This window comes from Propithecus coquereli, unplaced genomic scaffold (assembly GCF_000956105.1).
Source record: "Propithecus coquereli isolate 6110/MARCELLA unplaced genomic scaffold, Pcoq_1.0 Scaffold227, whole genome shotgun sequence".
In the NCBI taxonomy this organism is placed as follows: domain Eukaryota; kingdom Metazoa; phylum Chordata; class Mammalia; order Primates; family Indriidae; genus Propithecus; species Propithecus coquereli.
Window position 1 is genome coordinate 1,461,098 of NW_012147808.1, and position 15,396 is coordinate 1,476,493.

At 55.2% G+C, this 15,396-nt stretch overlaps 1 protein-coding gene across 1 annotated transcript in view; it reads left to right on the forward strand.

Moving 5' to 3' along the window:
• Positions 1 to 14,401, forward strand: part of CREB3L1 (cAMP responsive element binding protein 3-like 1) — a 35,946-nt gene extending 21,545 nt beyond the window's left edge. Inside the window, exons 3-12 of the mRNA XM_012645225.1 lie at positions 2,079 to 2,263; positions 4,686 to 4,764; positions 6,307 to 6,464; positions 7,160 to 7,309; positions 7,470 to 7,528; positions 7,713 to 7,781; positions 9,971 to 10,070; positions 10,881 to 11,007; positions 13,466 to 13,733; positions 13,916 to 14,401. Of these exons, the coding sequence (XP_012500679.1) occupies positions 2,079 to 2,263; positions 4,686 to 4,764; positions 6,307 to 6,464; positions 7,160 to 7,309; positions 7,470 to 7,528; positions 7,713 to 7,781; positions 9,971 to 10,070; positions 10,881 to 11,007; positions 13,466 to 13,733; positions 13,916 to 13,952 (1,232 nt within the window). The 3' untranslated portion in view covers positions 13,953 to 14,401. The remainder of the gene's footprint in view (positions 1 to 2,078; positions 2,264 to 4,685; positions 4,765 to 6,306; positions 6,465 to 7,159; positions 7,310 to 7,469; positions 7,529 to 7,712; positions 7,782 to 9,970; positions 10,071 to 10,880; positions 11,008 to 13,465; positions 13,734 to 13,915) is intronic.
• Positions 14,402 to 15,396: the final 995 nt, after the last annotated feature.

Below are 15,396 nucleotides of genomic sequence, written 5' to 3' on the forward strand. Positions count from 1 at the left end.
CCAGAGGACAATGGTCTTGAGTGAGTGTTTTAATTTTCTCCTCTATTAAATGGGGAGAAAGACAGGACCTGCCCCATAGCGTTGTTGGGAGGAACACACGAGCTCATGTGTGTCAAGGGCTTAGTGCTGTGCTCAGCGCAAGATGTGTGAGCTGCTTCTGAGGGTCTTTGAGATTCCCCAGGGGCAAAGACAGGCCTTTGTACCTTCCCCCTCCCCATGGGGGCAGGGACACCTTCTGGGGGTTAAGTGGCTGCCGAGGTCCCAGCTTCCCACTATGCCCTGGCTTCAGTCAAGTATCTGAAGGCCCCAGCTGGAGGAAGGGCAGGGGTGTGGTGTAGACTCCCTCGAGTTGCAGGTTCTCCGTCCACCCCTGCTGGGCTTGCCCAGCAACTCCTCAGCCACCCCAAGTCTATTTTTAAAGCAATTTGTCTGTGGCCCTTTGCAGGGGGCAGCTTCCCGGAGGCCAGCTGCCTGGCCCTGTAATTTGGGAAGATTGTGGGTATTCCTGGAGCCCAGGGGCAGCCTGTGGCCCAAAGCTGGGGCATTCAGGCTCCCAGCTGGGTGGGGCCCAGCCTCTGAGGTGGGATCGGACAGCTGCTGACCCCTCTCCCCACCCACAACGGGCCCCTCCAGCCCTTCCCCTGCATGCTGGCTCCCACAGTCCTGTCTTCCTGCTGCTTCTCTGGCTGCCAGGCACTGAGACCACCGTGAGCAGGGCTGACTTGGGTGGAGGACTGTGGGCGCCCATCAGGAAAAGGGGTGATGCCTGCCAGCCCTGCTGCGCAGGTGAGGCCAGGAGGCCCATTACATGGACAGGAGGTGGACTCTGCCCCCTGCAAATATGAGCCTCACCTCCTACTCCTCCCCTCCCACCCCCTACATGCCCCCAGTCACCAGGTCCTGTGGATGCTTCCTTTTAAATTGTCTCTAGTAAATTCCCTCCTCTCTATGGAAACTGCCACTGCCTTTACGCCTCATCTTCTCATGTCCAGATGATTTCAACACCTCCTGCAGGTCTCCCTACCTCCATCTTGCCTGCAGCCAGTCCAGGCCCCACATGAGGACAGAGCGATCTTTTTTAAAATTATAAATGTGAGCATGCCAAAAACTCTTCAGTGGCTCCCCATCACCTCTAGGGTGAAGTAACAGCTCTGAACCCAGCCTCAAAAGCTGAACCACCCCCTGGCCTCTCTGACCCCGTCTTCCACTTCCCTTTGCATTCCAACTGCACTAACCTGCTTGTGACTCTTGCTAGATCCCCAGCACCTAGGACATGCTCAGCAAATGTTTCCTGAATAACAATAATTGTATTAACAACATTTCTTTCGGCCGGGCGCGGTGGCTCACGCCTGTAATCCTAGCACTCTGGGAGGCTGAGGCGGGCGGATCATTTGAGCACAGGAGTTCGAGACCAGCCTGAGCAAGAGCAAGACCCCGTCTCTACTAAAAATAGAAAGAAAAATTAATTGGACAACTAAAAATATATAGAAAAAATTAGCCAGGCATGGTGGCGCATGCCTGTAGTCCCAGCTACTCGGGAGGCTGAGGCAGGAGGATCACCTGAGCCCAGGTGTTTGAGGTTGCTGTGAGCTAGGCTGATGCCACGGCATTCACTCTAGCCCAGGCAACAAAAGCGAGACTCTGTCTCAAAAAAAAAAAACAACATTCACTTCTCATCAGGCACTGTGTTAAGTGTCTCATGTGCACGATACGATTTAATCCTCAAAACCTTCCTATTAGCTACATCCCGTTCCTTTCCCCATTTTACAGATGAAGATGCTAAGGCTCAGAGAGGTTAAGCAACTTGCCTAAAGTCACACAGCCAATCAAGAAGGGTCCAGGTCTGGTGTCCAAGCCCATTCTGTAAGCTGCTGAATGAAGAGGATGCCCCCATCTCTTCTGGCCTAGCCCACCCCACCCTCTTACTCCGTGCGTGTCCCCCACCCCAACTTTCCTATCTACCTCCTGGTATATCTAGCATCTCCAAACCAGTCCAGAGCAGCTTCCAGGGATCAGGAGTGGGACTGAGCCCTCCACCCTGGGAGTCCCCGAACCTGAGTCCTGCCCCCTTCCCCCAGACGTGGAACATGGAGCGTGGGCGCTGGGACACAAACTGTGCTCCATCATGGTGAAGCAGGAGCAGAGCCCGGAGCTGTCTGTGGATCCTCTGGCCACCTCCTCAGCCATGGCTGCTGCTGCCGCCATGGCCGCTACCCCGCTGCTGGGCCTCAGTCCCCTCTCCAGGCTGCCCATCCCCCACCAGGTGAGCCTGGGGACTGTTTGAAGGCACTGGGGGTGGGTAGGCCTGGGGGGTCTGTGGGAAAAGGTGCCCAAGTCCTTGTGCCCCCAGGGCTCTGTGAGCAGGGGGAAAGGTGAACCTCAGGACTGAGGGTGGCAACTCCAGCCCAGGCCTCTGCCTACCCCGCTGCCCACCCCTTCACCATCCTACAACGGGCACAAGCCACAGCACCCTTAGAGTAAGCTGAGGCCCCACTGTGTGCAGAAGGAAGCTTTCAGGGAGCCTGGCAGGGCTGGACAGCCATCAGGAGCCGGGTCAGGGTCTCAGAAGCGGAGACAGCCCAGGCCACTTTTCTCAAAGCTCCAGGATTTTAAAAAAGAAAGACGAACATGGAAATACAAAAATTGTGCTATATTTCAATTGTTTACATTCATGAGATTAATATATAAATATTTTTAAATATGAAGGGGGGAATGAGGAGGGTTGTTCAGTTTCCTTGTTTTGTTGTTGTTGTTTTTGTTGTTCAGACGGAGTCTAACTCTGTCACCCTGGGTAGAGTGCAGTGGCGTCATCATCGTAGCTCACTGCAACCTCCAACTCCTGGGCTCAAGTGATCCTCCTGCCTCAGCCTCCCAAGTTGCTGGGACTACAGACACACGCCACCACATGCAACTAATTTTCCAATTTTTAGTAGAGACGGGGTCTCAATCTTGCTCAGGCTGGTCTCCTGAGCTCAAGCGATCCTCCCGTCTCGGCCTCCCAGAGTGCTAGGATTACAGGCGTGAGCCACCGCACCTGGCCAAGATTAATATTTTTAACCCACACTCTCAGGCCAATCTTCCCATTCCATGAATCTACAGATGACAGCATTCAGCTATACATCCACGACCCTTCCAAACTGTGAGGCCCAGACCCCTGGCTCCTAGGAGAGGCCGTGCCTGCATCCCAGCTCAGTTCCCCATTTGTGCTCCGGGCACGTTACAGTCCCCCTTTCTTCCTCAGCTTCCTTCTCTGTAAAATGGGCACATGAACTCCCCTAAGGTGCTTCTAGCTCTAAGATTCTGGGATATGAGGGTCATTTAAACATCCCTGGAGTCAGAGCTTGGCTGGCTCTGCCCCCTGCTGGCCATGCAGCTCACTAGCTCTAACTGGATGTGGCCAACGGCAAGAAGAGTCAGCCCCTCCCTGCCCTGCCAGTGACCAAGAGTTGGCAGCAAATACACAGCATCTTTCGAGACCATCTCCAAGACTAGCTGAGGGACTCCTCAGGCCTTGCTGAAGCAGAAAGGGACTGCATGACAACAGCAATAGCTGGGGCATGGAGGCTGGGTATGGGCTTCAGAAAAGGAAACCGAGGCTCAAGTTCAAGGGGTTAAGCAATTTGCCCCAAATCACTGTCAGAAACAATTGAACTGCCTTCCAGACTCAGCCTGCTAGACCGTGAAGCCCACACTTTCCACTCTAGTGAGGTCAGGACTCCCAGTGGAAGGCACTGGGAGTGCCTGGAGTTGACATTGTCAACAATGACCTGTGCAACCCACCATTCTGCACTGCACGCCCCTCGGCTGTCACTTGAGGGCTGAGCTGGGATATAGACCAGGGAATCCCCAAGGTCCCTGCCAACTTGAACCTTCTGTGATTCCAACTCATCGGCCTAAATTCAGGATTCTGTGTCCCGCCCCCAATATCATGATCTCTCTGCTGGCTGCAGACCCAGAGCAGAGAGATGGTCCCGAAATCCAGCACCCAACACCATGCCTTCCTCAAAGAGAACACCACTCACATGCGTGCTGGTAGTCACATGTGCAAAGCCATGCATGTTCTTAAAGTCCTTTCTGGAACAACAAGTTGGAATACAAATAAATAGAAATGTATGTTTGTTAAAAATGTAAATCTGACTCCATCCAGTCCTTGCTTCAAATCCATTAGGGGCCCTCATTGCTTCAAGCTCCTTTGTCTGGGTTCTACTCCAGGACTCATTTCAGACATCTACTCAGGGAGCTTTCTCTGAGCCCCAACTAGTTAATGCCTCCTTCTTCTGTACTGTTGTCACCATTCACTGAACAGCTACAACGTGCCAGACGTTACCTCTCGTCCTCATGGTAACCGGCATACCAAGGCCTGCATGGCCTTCACAGGCAGTGCAGGCTCAACCTTCAGCAAGGAGGTGGCCCTAGCCTCAGAGGCCACAGGAGGCCCTAGCCTCCTTCTCTGAGCTTTAGGTCTGAACTAGACTACTTGGCCACTATTGTCTTAAGTGTGACTTGGCTTCTCTAAGTACAAGAACGTGCCTCTGTTCCCTTGGGGCTGTGCCTGGTACCCTGAGCCCAGCCACCTCCCCAACTGTGCAGGGCGGACCACCAGCCTTAGGGAGGGAGGTGGATGGACAGCATGGGAGGGACAGTCCCGGGGGCAGCTGACGGAGCTGGACCTGTCTCTTCCTCAGGCCCCAGGAGAGATGACTCAGCTGCCAGTGATCAAAGCAGAACCCCAGGAGGTGAACCAGTTCCTCAAAGTGACACCAGGTAAGTGTGTCCAGGGGAGGGGTTCTTACCTCCTACCCCCAGAGTTGGGCAGACAGCATCCCTACTTCCTTGGTCCAGCCCAGCCCTGTCCCTTGACACCATCACCTCTCCCCAGATTATCCTCTCCTCCCCCTACCCACTCTCCGTCCATCCGTGCTCCTCTCCTTCCAGTCCCCTTCTTATCCAGTCTGCCACTGCCATCGCTATGACCAACACCCTGTACCCTCTCTGCTAATCCTTCCACCTACTCACACACCGAAGCCCACTCTAGAGCCACCCATCATCCATCCATCCATCCGAGAGTCCACTGGGTGGCATCTCCCAGTCCCAGGCACTGGGAAATCAGAGAGAGGACAGTCCCTGTACCCAGGTAGATCACAGAATATTGAGGGTCACAGACAAACCACCAATCACACAGCAGTGATATGGATGTGCACAGGGCAGATCCCCAGGGAGTCTTGGGAGCACATCCCCGGACCAGACAGGGAAGAAGGGGACAGAGGAAGCTTCTCAGAGTTGGCCAGAAAGAGAAAGAGTCAATAGAATCTTTCCAGTGCCAACTCATTAATTCATCAAACACTGATTAAGCATCTACTGTGTATCAAGCTCTAGGCTAAGTACCACAAGGTTTAGAAAGAGAATAAGGCCAAAGTTTCACCCTGGAGGTGCACACAAGGACACACACAAGGGAGAAAGAGACTCATGTTAACACACTTTACATTGCGGAGTACCCTTGTGCCTAAAGCAGGTTCATTAGCTCCTTGCATCCTTGCAGCCCTGAGCTGGGAGTCGTTTCACAGAGGTTAGGTAAACATAACTAAGGCCACTGAGTTGGGAGGTGCTACAGTCAGGACTTGACCTCAGGTCTCCCTGACTCCAAGTCCGGTGCTCTTTACAGCGTGGCATCCGTAAGAGGCAGATAAGTGTCACAGGAGGGAGAGAGGACTCCTCCAGGAGGCAACGTTGTGCGAGTCTGGAAGGAGGCAGTGGTTCCTCCTCCGAGCTCAGCCCTGCGCTGTGGTGCGGTGGAGTTCCAGGTCTCCACAAGTGGAATGATCTGGGCATTCTGAGCTGTCCGGAGCTCTCCCAGCATCTAGGCTCTTGGTCCTTGGCTCTGCCTGGGCCTCTCTGGCACCTCTCCCTGACACCTGCAGTCTTCCTGATGCCATGGCCACAGAGGGGACAGCATGAGGGGGGGAGCTGGGCTCCTTGCTGGTCTGCTGAAGTCCCAGTGCCTGTTGTCCTGTTACCCTGAAATTGGACATGGAAACCTGGGGTGGTTATGGTGGCCATGTCAAGGACCAGACTCAAAGGAGCCAGACCTCCGTGGTGTCAGCGACAGGGCAGGAATCGGCTTCTGGGCCGTCACCTGTCTCTCTGACACCACAGAGCGGCTCCTGATGTTACAGCTGAGGCCGAGGACCTGGCAGTCCGTGTCCCACAGGGTCAGGGCTGCTGCAAGCCCATGCCGAGCTGAACTCACAATGTCAGAGCAGACCTGGGGTGCCACCCTGCTAACCTGGTTTCTCCCGCTCTCCCCAGAGGACTTGGTGCAGATGCCTCCAACGCCCCCCAGCAGCCACGGCAGCGACAGCGACGGCTCCCAGAGTCCCCGCTCTCTGCCCCCCTCCAGCCCTGTCCGGCCCATGGCCCGCTCCTCCACGGCCATCTCCACCTCCCCCCTCCTCACTGCCCCCCACGTAAGGATCCGGGGGTGGGCTGAATACATCTGCCCCAGCACATTGACCAGTGGGGAAGGTCTGGGGAGTCCCAAGCCCGATCCCCCTGACCCCATCAGAATTCAGAGAGGAACCTGCCTGGCAGATGGAAAGGAGAATCTTTTCATCCCGCCTCACGGTGAACAGGAAGCTGAGGTAGAGAGATGAGGCCGGAGAGGCCTGCCCAAGCCCACACTGTTACAGAACCAGAACTAGGACTTGACCTCCCTGGCCCCCAGGTGGTTTCCAGACTGCCTCCCAAAAGCACTGTTTGGGGAGCAGTGCTCAGGAGGCCCAGAACCCCCCGGGAAGCATGGAGCTGGGCCCTCCACTCTGGGGCGTGCGTGGAGCCTCCCAAGTCAAGATTATAAGGTGGGGCCTGAGGGGGTGCTGTTTAGAGAGCCCTGGACAAGTGAGCTTGGAGGCTGTGGACTCGGGGGAGGGGATCCAGGGAGCCCCCCGAACAGTGGACTGAGTGACATACGGGGCCCCCAGCACCATCCTAGCACTTGATACTCGTTCCTGGGTTTAACTCAGGCCCGACCCCTGTTCAGATAAGGAAACTGAGGCTCAGAGAGTTGAGCACCTTGCCCAGGCCAGCTAGCTAGCACGTGGCAGAGCTTGCGTTTGAACCCAGGGCTGTCCAGTCCCTAACTACCATGTCCTACATCCTGCAGAAATTACAGGGGACATCAGGGCCACTGCTCCTGACAGAGGAGGAGAAGCGCACCCTGATCGCTGAGGGCTACCCCATCCCTACGAAACTCCCCCTCACCAAAGCCGAGGAGAAGGCCTTGAAGAGGGTCCGGAGAAAAATCAAGAACAAGGTAAAACCTGAGCCAGCCCCCAGCCCTGGCCCTGGGGCTTTGGAGGGCTCCCCTGGGGGGTGGAGGCCTCTGCTCCCCTGACGATGCCAGCCCTGAGATTGGGGGGCAGGAAGTGGATACGCGGCAGTGGTAACCCTTGTTTGGGGGCCTCCTCTTCTAGATCTCGGCCCAGGAGAGCCGCCGTAAGAAGAAGGAGTATGTGGAGTGTCTAGAAAAAAAGTAAGGATCCCAGGAGGGTGGGGGGCCTGAGCCCCACTGCCTCCGCTGACCTGCCCTCCCCCGTCCTCGCTCATCGGGCACGAGAGGCAAGGGGCACAGGGAGTGGGATGGTGGTGGGCTGGGCTGAGGACCGTAGCAAGACCGGGGGGCTGCCCCTGAGCCTGCGCCTGCTTGGCCCCTGCAGGGTGGAGACGTTTACATCAGAGAACAACGAGCTGTGGAAGAAGGTGGAGACGCTGGAGAATGCCAACAGGTGTGTGGTGCCGCCTGCATTCCGCCTGGCCCCTGCCCTTCTGCAGCCCACGCGTGGCTCTGGGAGGAAGGAGAAAAGAGAGAGAACCAAGTTTAGGATGACAAGGACCCCAGAAATAGTCTCTGTGGCCTGGGGCCTCTGTCCTGCCCCTCCCTGCATTCCCATTTCTCCTCCCCTGTGCATAACTCCAGACACCTGACAGGGCCGGAGAGCTGCATAAGTGCGTATACAGCAGACATTTCCAAAGTGTGCTCCTCAGACCCGCAGCGCTAGCATCCCCTGGGAATATTAGAAATACCAATTGCTGGTCCCAAGCCAGGTCTACTGAGTCAGAAGCTCCAGGGGGTGGTGCCCAGCAATCTGTGGGGTTTTTTGTTTGTTTGTTTGTTTGTTTTTTGAGACAAAGTCTCACTCTCTTGCCTGAGCTAGAGTGCCGTGGCGTCAGCCTAGCTCACAGCAACCTCAAACTCCTGGGCTCAAGCAATCCTCCTGCCTCAGCCTCCCGAGTAGCTGGGACTACAGGCACACACCACCATGCCTGGCTAATTTTATATATATATATATTTTTTTAGTTGTCCAGCTAATTTCTTTCTATTTTTTCAGTAGAGATGGGGTCTCGCTCTTGCTCAGGGGGGGTCTTGAACTCCTGAGCTCAGACGATCCGCCCGCCTCGGCCTCCCAGAGTGCTAGGATTACAGGCCTGAGCCACCACGCCCGGCCAGCAATCTGTGTTTTAATAAGCTCTCCGGGTAATTCAGATGCTCCCTAGTTTGAGAACCACTGGTGTAGATCCTTGCTACTCAAAGCCAGTTCCCCAGTCAGGCAACACCAGCATCACCTGGGAGCCTGTTAGAAATGCAGAATTTCAGGACTCTCCAGACTAACTGAGCTGGAAACTGCATTTTAACAAGATCCTTGGGAGATTCACATGCACAATTAAGTTTAAGAAATATTAGTGTAGACAGACCAGCACAGTGCCTGGCATGTAGCAGCTACGTAAAATCACATCACAGCTCTGGGCTCCTGCCCTGCTCTGCCATTTTTGTGCCATGGGGAAATTGTGAAACCTCTCCTGGCCCCGAAGCATGATGCTGTAGGATTAATGTGAGGATTTAATGAGATAGTGCCCGCTAAGAACCCAGCATGGTGCCTGGCGCTTAAGAATGTGCAATTCGTGTTAGCTTTTATTCTTCTTTTATTACTATTATTATTATTCTGAATTCTTGGGAGTGCCCAGCCATCAGCCCATGGTAGGTCTTTAAGAATTATTTGCTGGGATTAATTACAGTAACATAGACAACAGCCTAGTATGTAGCAGGTGCCCAACACAAGACTTTTTCTTTCTTTCCTTCCTTCTTCTCCCCCAGCTTCTCCAGCGGCATCCAGCCACTCCTCTGTCCCTTGATTGGCCTGGAGAATCCCACCTGACACCCCCCAAATCTCGCCCCTCTAATTCTGGCTGGGATTCTTTTCTGACTCCAAATAGAGCCAAGCCCTTGGAGCTATTTTGCCACCTGCTGTACATTCTGGGAACTGCAACCCCCGCCGGCCTGCTGGGTGGAGAGAGGTGATTAAACATTTGCCCACCAAGCATGTGCCGAACACCCCTCCATGTGCACCCAGAGGATTCCACACTGGGTGAGACCCAGTCCTCACCATGAGGGAGACAACAGTTAGTGAAGGAGACTGACATGGAAATCTATAAATAAACTAAGTGTTGCAGGTGCTGAAATAAAAGCAAAAACGCTAATTATATTAACAAAGACAATAGCTACCCTCTACTGGACCCTCACTACATACCAGGCACTGTGCCCAACAGGTCCTTCCTGTCAGCCCAGGGTGTTGTGGGGTGCCCAGGAGGGAAGGTCAATGTCTCTGTGGCTGGTGCAGGGTAAGGGAAAGAAGGCTGTCCTCAGCCCCGGTGGGGACAGGCCTTCCCTCCTCCAACCCCCCACATAGGCCAGGAGCATCACAGGGCACCCCTGAGCGTCCATAGGGTGACCCGGCTATCCACCACGAGCCACACTGTGAGGAGCTGAGCGGAGATGACCTTTCTTGTCTTGATGGGCACCTGGTGTGGAGACTGAGTCTGGAGCCAGCCCAGGTGCCCCCGCTCCCCGGGAGAGCTCCAGGAGGCAGAGATGCCTGCCGGGTCAGAGCCTGCCGGGTGACCACTGTGCCCTCCTCAGGACCCTGCTCCAGCAGCTGCAGAAACTCCAGACTCTGGTCACCAACAAGATCTCCAGACCCTACAAGATGGCAGCCACCCAGACAGGGACCTGCCTCATGGTAGGTGCCTCTGTCCACTACAGGCCCACAGAAGGACAGCTCTTCCCTAGGCTGGCTTTTCAGGGGATGGGCAGAGCTCTGAGGGGTTGGTGACGTCGTGGGCAGCGTCACTGGGGTAAACCCTCCCAGTGCCCGGTGGGCTGGCCCAGGCAGACCCCAGCCGCCTTCTCTGAGCCCATGGAGCCCTCTGCAAGGCCACCTTCCCTGACCAGTTAACTCGGTGTGGGTGTGAAGGTGATTCCAGTGAACCAGCTAGGGGATGGCAAGGCAGGTCCCGTGAGGAGGTGGCTTCCACAGGCCCTGTAGAGTGAAGGGCTTGGGGAGACTCAGGGAAGAACGGACGAGCTCTTTCTGGAATGGATGGCAGCAAAAAGGCTGAGCAAACCCCTAGAAATCCAGAGGGTGCCCAGGCTGTGCTCAGGCCTCTGCCAGGCCCTCTTCCATCCTCCCCTGGAAACATCCATCCTGTTGTCACCTGGCTCAGCACTTCCCCGGCCCTCTGAAATCCTCCAGCGCCGAGTGGCAGGACCAGGATGTGGACGGGGGTAGTGTGCGCTCCCTGGCTCTCAGCTCCTCCTGCTGAGCATGTGACATGGTGACATGTCCCACTCCCAGGTCCCAGCCCCACCTACCCCGTTCTTCCTTTCCCAATTCCTCCAGCCTGTGAGCAATTCACTCAGACCCCTTCTCTCTGGTTTCTTGGAAAAATACTGAGATGTTTGTACCCATTGGTTTGGGGGAGGAGCATTGAGGGGGTTCAGGGCTGCAGCTCCTCCTTGCCCCTGACCGACGCCACTCTCTCCCTGCCAGGTGGCAGCCTTGTGCTTCGTTCTGGTGCTGGGCTCCCTTGTGCCCTGCCTTCCTGAGTTCTCCTCCAGCTCCCAGACTGTGAAAGAAGACCCCATGGCAGCAGACAGCGTCTACACGGCCAGTCAGAGTGAGTGCCCTCCTCTCTTGCCAGCTCTCTAGGCTGGCCTCCCCCAGTCCCAACTTCTGGGCAGAAGCTAAACCCAAGAAAGGAGACAAGTTTGGAGTTGGCATCATCTCATTCTACCTCCTCCTTTTCCAGATGGGGAAACTGTGGCCCAAGGAGGGTCAACGATTTGCTCAATGGTAGAACTGGGGCTAGAATACAGAGCTGCTGACTCCCAGCCTGCCTCCCAGAGGGCTTCAGGAGCAGCTTGTGGGGGGTGGGTTTTGGGGATAAGAGGAGTGTTCCGGCCTCAGCCCCCATGTTTTATGGTGCTGTGGTTATGGGCATCTGTTAAGTATTTCACAACAGGAATAGCAAAGGAGTTTCAGCTCAAGGGCCACTTCCAATAAGGTGGTGGCTGCCTGAAGCAATGTGTTAAGAAGGACTCTGAGGCACCATTCAACATCAACAAGAAGGAATGTCATGATCCTTTGGTTATGTTTACCATGGACAGAGGGAGGGCAGCCGTGGCGTGGGTCCAGATAGTTACCATTTCCACGAGAGATTGTGAGGTGCGATGGTTAGGAGCACGGAGCTTTAGGGTCAGTCCTAACTGCTGCTTGCTAACTGTGTGACCTGGGGCACGTGTCTTAAGCTCTCTAAGCTTTCATTTCTTTGTCTGGAAAATGGGAGTTGCGGTTCTGCACTTACTGACGCTCGGCAGTGTCTGTGCTTACTGTCTGAGCACACTCGCCCCCTTTTGGAGGCACTCAGGGGAGCAGAGAAGAGGTTCGCTATGAGGCTGGCAAGGGGAGAACTGTCGTAGGGCCCACAGAGGACAGTACGGGTTTCAGAGGCAGAGGAGCCTTCAGGTGGACCTACAGAGGAACTTCCTAGCTGTCCTTCATCATGGCAGGAGGAGGAAGAGGAAACAGATGGGAGGTCAGAGAGAGAGAGATTAGGGAGGACTGAGTTTTGAGAAGCAGGGATACTGCGCGGAGGATGTACCAGACATTGAGGGCCTTCAGGGGAGGAAGCCAGCGTGGGAAGGGCTGGGGAAGAGGAAGTGAGGGTGGGGAGAGTGAAAGCCACTCCCCGGACAAGTGCAGCCTGAGAAGGAGAGAACAGGACGGTTGCTAGGGGGGTGGGCACCAGCCACGCAAGGTCTTGAGAGCCACATGTCTGTTTTTCCAAGGCCAGAGAAGCCAATGGAGAGAAAGGAATGGAAGGGGGCGGGGTTGCAGGAGAAAGCCAGGCCGAGGGAGTGAATGAGCTCCTCGGAGGGAATGCAGGTCTGGGCAGGGCAATGAGGAAGACACGTCCGAGGAAGCAGATGGCTTCAGAGAAGGCAGGTGTGTAGAGCTAGCGCATCGCACAATTCCAGGGACAGCCTTTCACACGGACTCTAAAGTCATGGCTGGCAGAACTGGGTGGGAGCTGGTGGATCCCGGAGCCCGGCAGACCCGGGTTTGCATCCTACCTTCGGTGAGGACTAGGGTGGGACAACTTACCTGAGTACCTGGAACATCAGTCACCTGCTGTGGGAAGCAGGGCTAAAGAAACCTCATTCCTGACGGTTTCTGTAAGACTTTAGCAACTTGACTTGACGTAGGTTCAAGGGCCTTGCGTAATGCCTGGCACTTGGTGGGTGTCCAACAAATGTTTGTTTTCTTTCTCGTCATTTCCCTGAAGGGCAAACTAGGGCCAAGAATGGGGAAGAGACTTACTCCAGGTCTCACAGAAAGTAAGTGGTGGAGGTTAGAACCCAGCTCCCAGGTACCCAAACCCGGTACCCTCCGCTTAGGAAGAGCTAACTTTTCAGAGTATTTACTAAACACAGTTTCAATCACTTCCCCTATATCACATCTTTTTTTTTTTATTTTAATTATTATTATTATTTTTTTTGAGACAGAGTCTTGCTCTGTTGCCTGGGCTAGAGTGCTGTGGCGTCAGCCTAGCTCACAGCAACCTCAAACTCCTGGGCTCAAGCAATCCACCTGCCTCAGCCTCCCAAATAGCTGGGACTACAGGCATGTGCCACCATGCCCGGCTAATTTTTTCTATATATTTTTAGTTGTCCAGCTAATTTCTTTCTATTTTTAGTAGAGACGGGGTCTCACTCTTGCTCAGGCTGGTCTTGAACTCCTGACCTTGAGCGATCCTCCTGCCTCGGCCTCCCAGAGAGCTAGGATTACAGGCGTGAGCCACTACGCCCGGCCTGTATCACCTCTTAAACCTCACATCTACATGAGGTTGGTTCTAGTATCCCTATTTTACAGATAAGCAAACTGAGACTCAGAAAGATTCAAGCATAAAGTGTGTGACTTCCTCGAGGTCACACAGCCAGGAAGTGTTAGAGCTGGGATCCCGATCCCAGCCTGTAAGAGTCCAGGGCTAGAGTCCCTAACTACTAGGCCGTGGATGAGGCCGGGATGAGGGGCATCCTTGGCCACCCACGATTCATCCTGCGCTCCCTCTCCAGTGCCCTCCCGGAGCCTCCTGTTCTACGATGAGGGGGCGGGCTCGTGGGAAGACGGCCACAGGGCCCTACTGCCCAGGGAGCCCCCGGACGGCTGGGAAATCAAGCCCGGGGGGCCAGCAGAGCAGCGACCCCAGGACCACCTGCAGCACGACCACCTGGACAGCACCCATGAGACCACCAAGTACCTGAGCGAGGCCTGGCCTGAAGACGTCAGTGGAAATGGCACCAACCCCGACTTCTCCCACCCCAAGGAGTGGTTCCACGACAGGTGGGTAGGTGACCCCTTCCCTTCCTGGGGTCCCAGGCTCCACCTGCCCTCGGCCCACCCCTGGTCCCCGCATCAGCCACACCCTCTCAAGGCCCCGTCCCACTGGTGTGCGGGTCCAGCTTGCAGAGGGGTAAGAGGGTCCCACAGGACAGCGTCATCCCTGGCTTCTCTTCTCTTTCCAGGGACCTGGGTCCCAACACCACCATCAAACTCTCCTAGGCCGTGCCAAGACCCAGGACCCAGGACGCACCCCCGGCACCCAGAAGAGGCGTTGACTTGCTCACTAACCCGGATCCGGCTCGTCGTACCCCTGCCCCTGGAGCGTCCCCTCCAGGAGAAAGGGCTCCACCTCCCAGTCCTTCTTTGCCCCCATCTTGGCTGGAGCCTCCTCTCTGCCTGACATTCGGACTGTTCCCTTGGGCCAACCACTCTGTTCTCACCGCTCCCTCCCACAACCATCCGTCCTCAGATGAACCACTCACTGGCCGCCCCTCCTCCTTTCTCACAATGACCAACACGACCACTGCCTCCCTGCCCCACACAAGCCACAGCCAGACACGTCACCGTGCCCCACACAGCCCCCACCCGCTCCCACTGTACAGAGACCAAGAACAGAAATTGTTTGTAAATAATGAACCTTATTTTTTATTATTGCCAATCCCCTAAGATATTGTATTTTACAAATCTCCCTCCTCCCTCCGCCCCTCCCTTGTTTTATATTTTATGAAGTTAGTGCGGGCTTTGCTGCTCCCCGGCCCAGGACAGAGGGACCCTCCCACCCTCACCTGGCCTCCCCCTGCTGCTGCCCAAGCCGCTGGGCCTTTTAATTGCCAAACTGCTCCCTCCATTAGCTCAGCACATGCTTTAAGAAGGCAAAATTTAAAAAAAAAAAAAAGATGCAGCATCAATTTCCTGACTCTGTGCCTTTCTTCACGGTGGGGAGTGAGTAGGACTGAGGGAGCCTTCGGGTGTGGGAGTGAGAAGGGTGAGTTTATTTTATATCCCGGCAGGGGGGGTGGGGGGTAGAGGGGTGCGAGAAGGCCTTTCTGTTGAGCTCCCTCTTCCAGCCAGGTGCAAAATCCAAACTAGACAGTCAGGAATTCTGCTGCAATCCCCCAGCCCAGGCTGCTCAGGTACCTACGGCTGCTGAGTATGGAGGCACAGGAGCCACTGTCTTGGCTTTGTGGACCTACTGTGGACCTGGGCCTACTGTGGGCCAGGCACTGTGCTAGGCATGTTGCACCTGTACCCAGTTTGGTCCTCCTAAGACCCGCCAACTTCTTAGTTCTTGTATCCTTTGCCTCAGCTGGACTAAAAGCCCAGACTTCAGAGTAAGAAGAGCTGCATTTGAGTATCGGAGCTGCCACTTGCTAGCCGCGTGCGGCAGCCAGAATGCTAACATGGCCTCCAAGATCCCCACGCCCTAGAATAGGGAGGGGACCTGTGAACATGAGATTACCTTTTAGGGCAAAAATAAAGAGATTTTGCAGATGTAATTGAGGTCCTAAATCAGTTGGTTTTGAGTTCATTAAAAAAGGAGATATGGCCAGATGCAGTGGCTCGTGTCTATGATCCTAGCACTGTGGGAGGCCAAGGCGGGAGGATCGCTCGAGCCTGGGAGTTGGAGGCCTCAGTGAGCTATGATGATGCCACTGCACCCCAG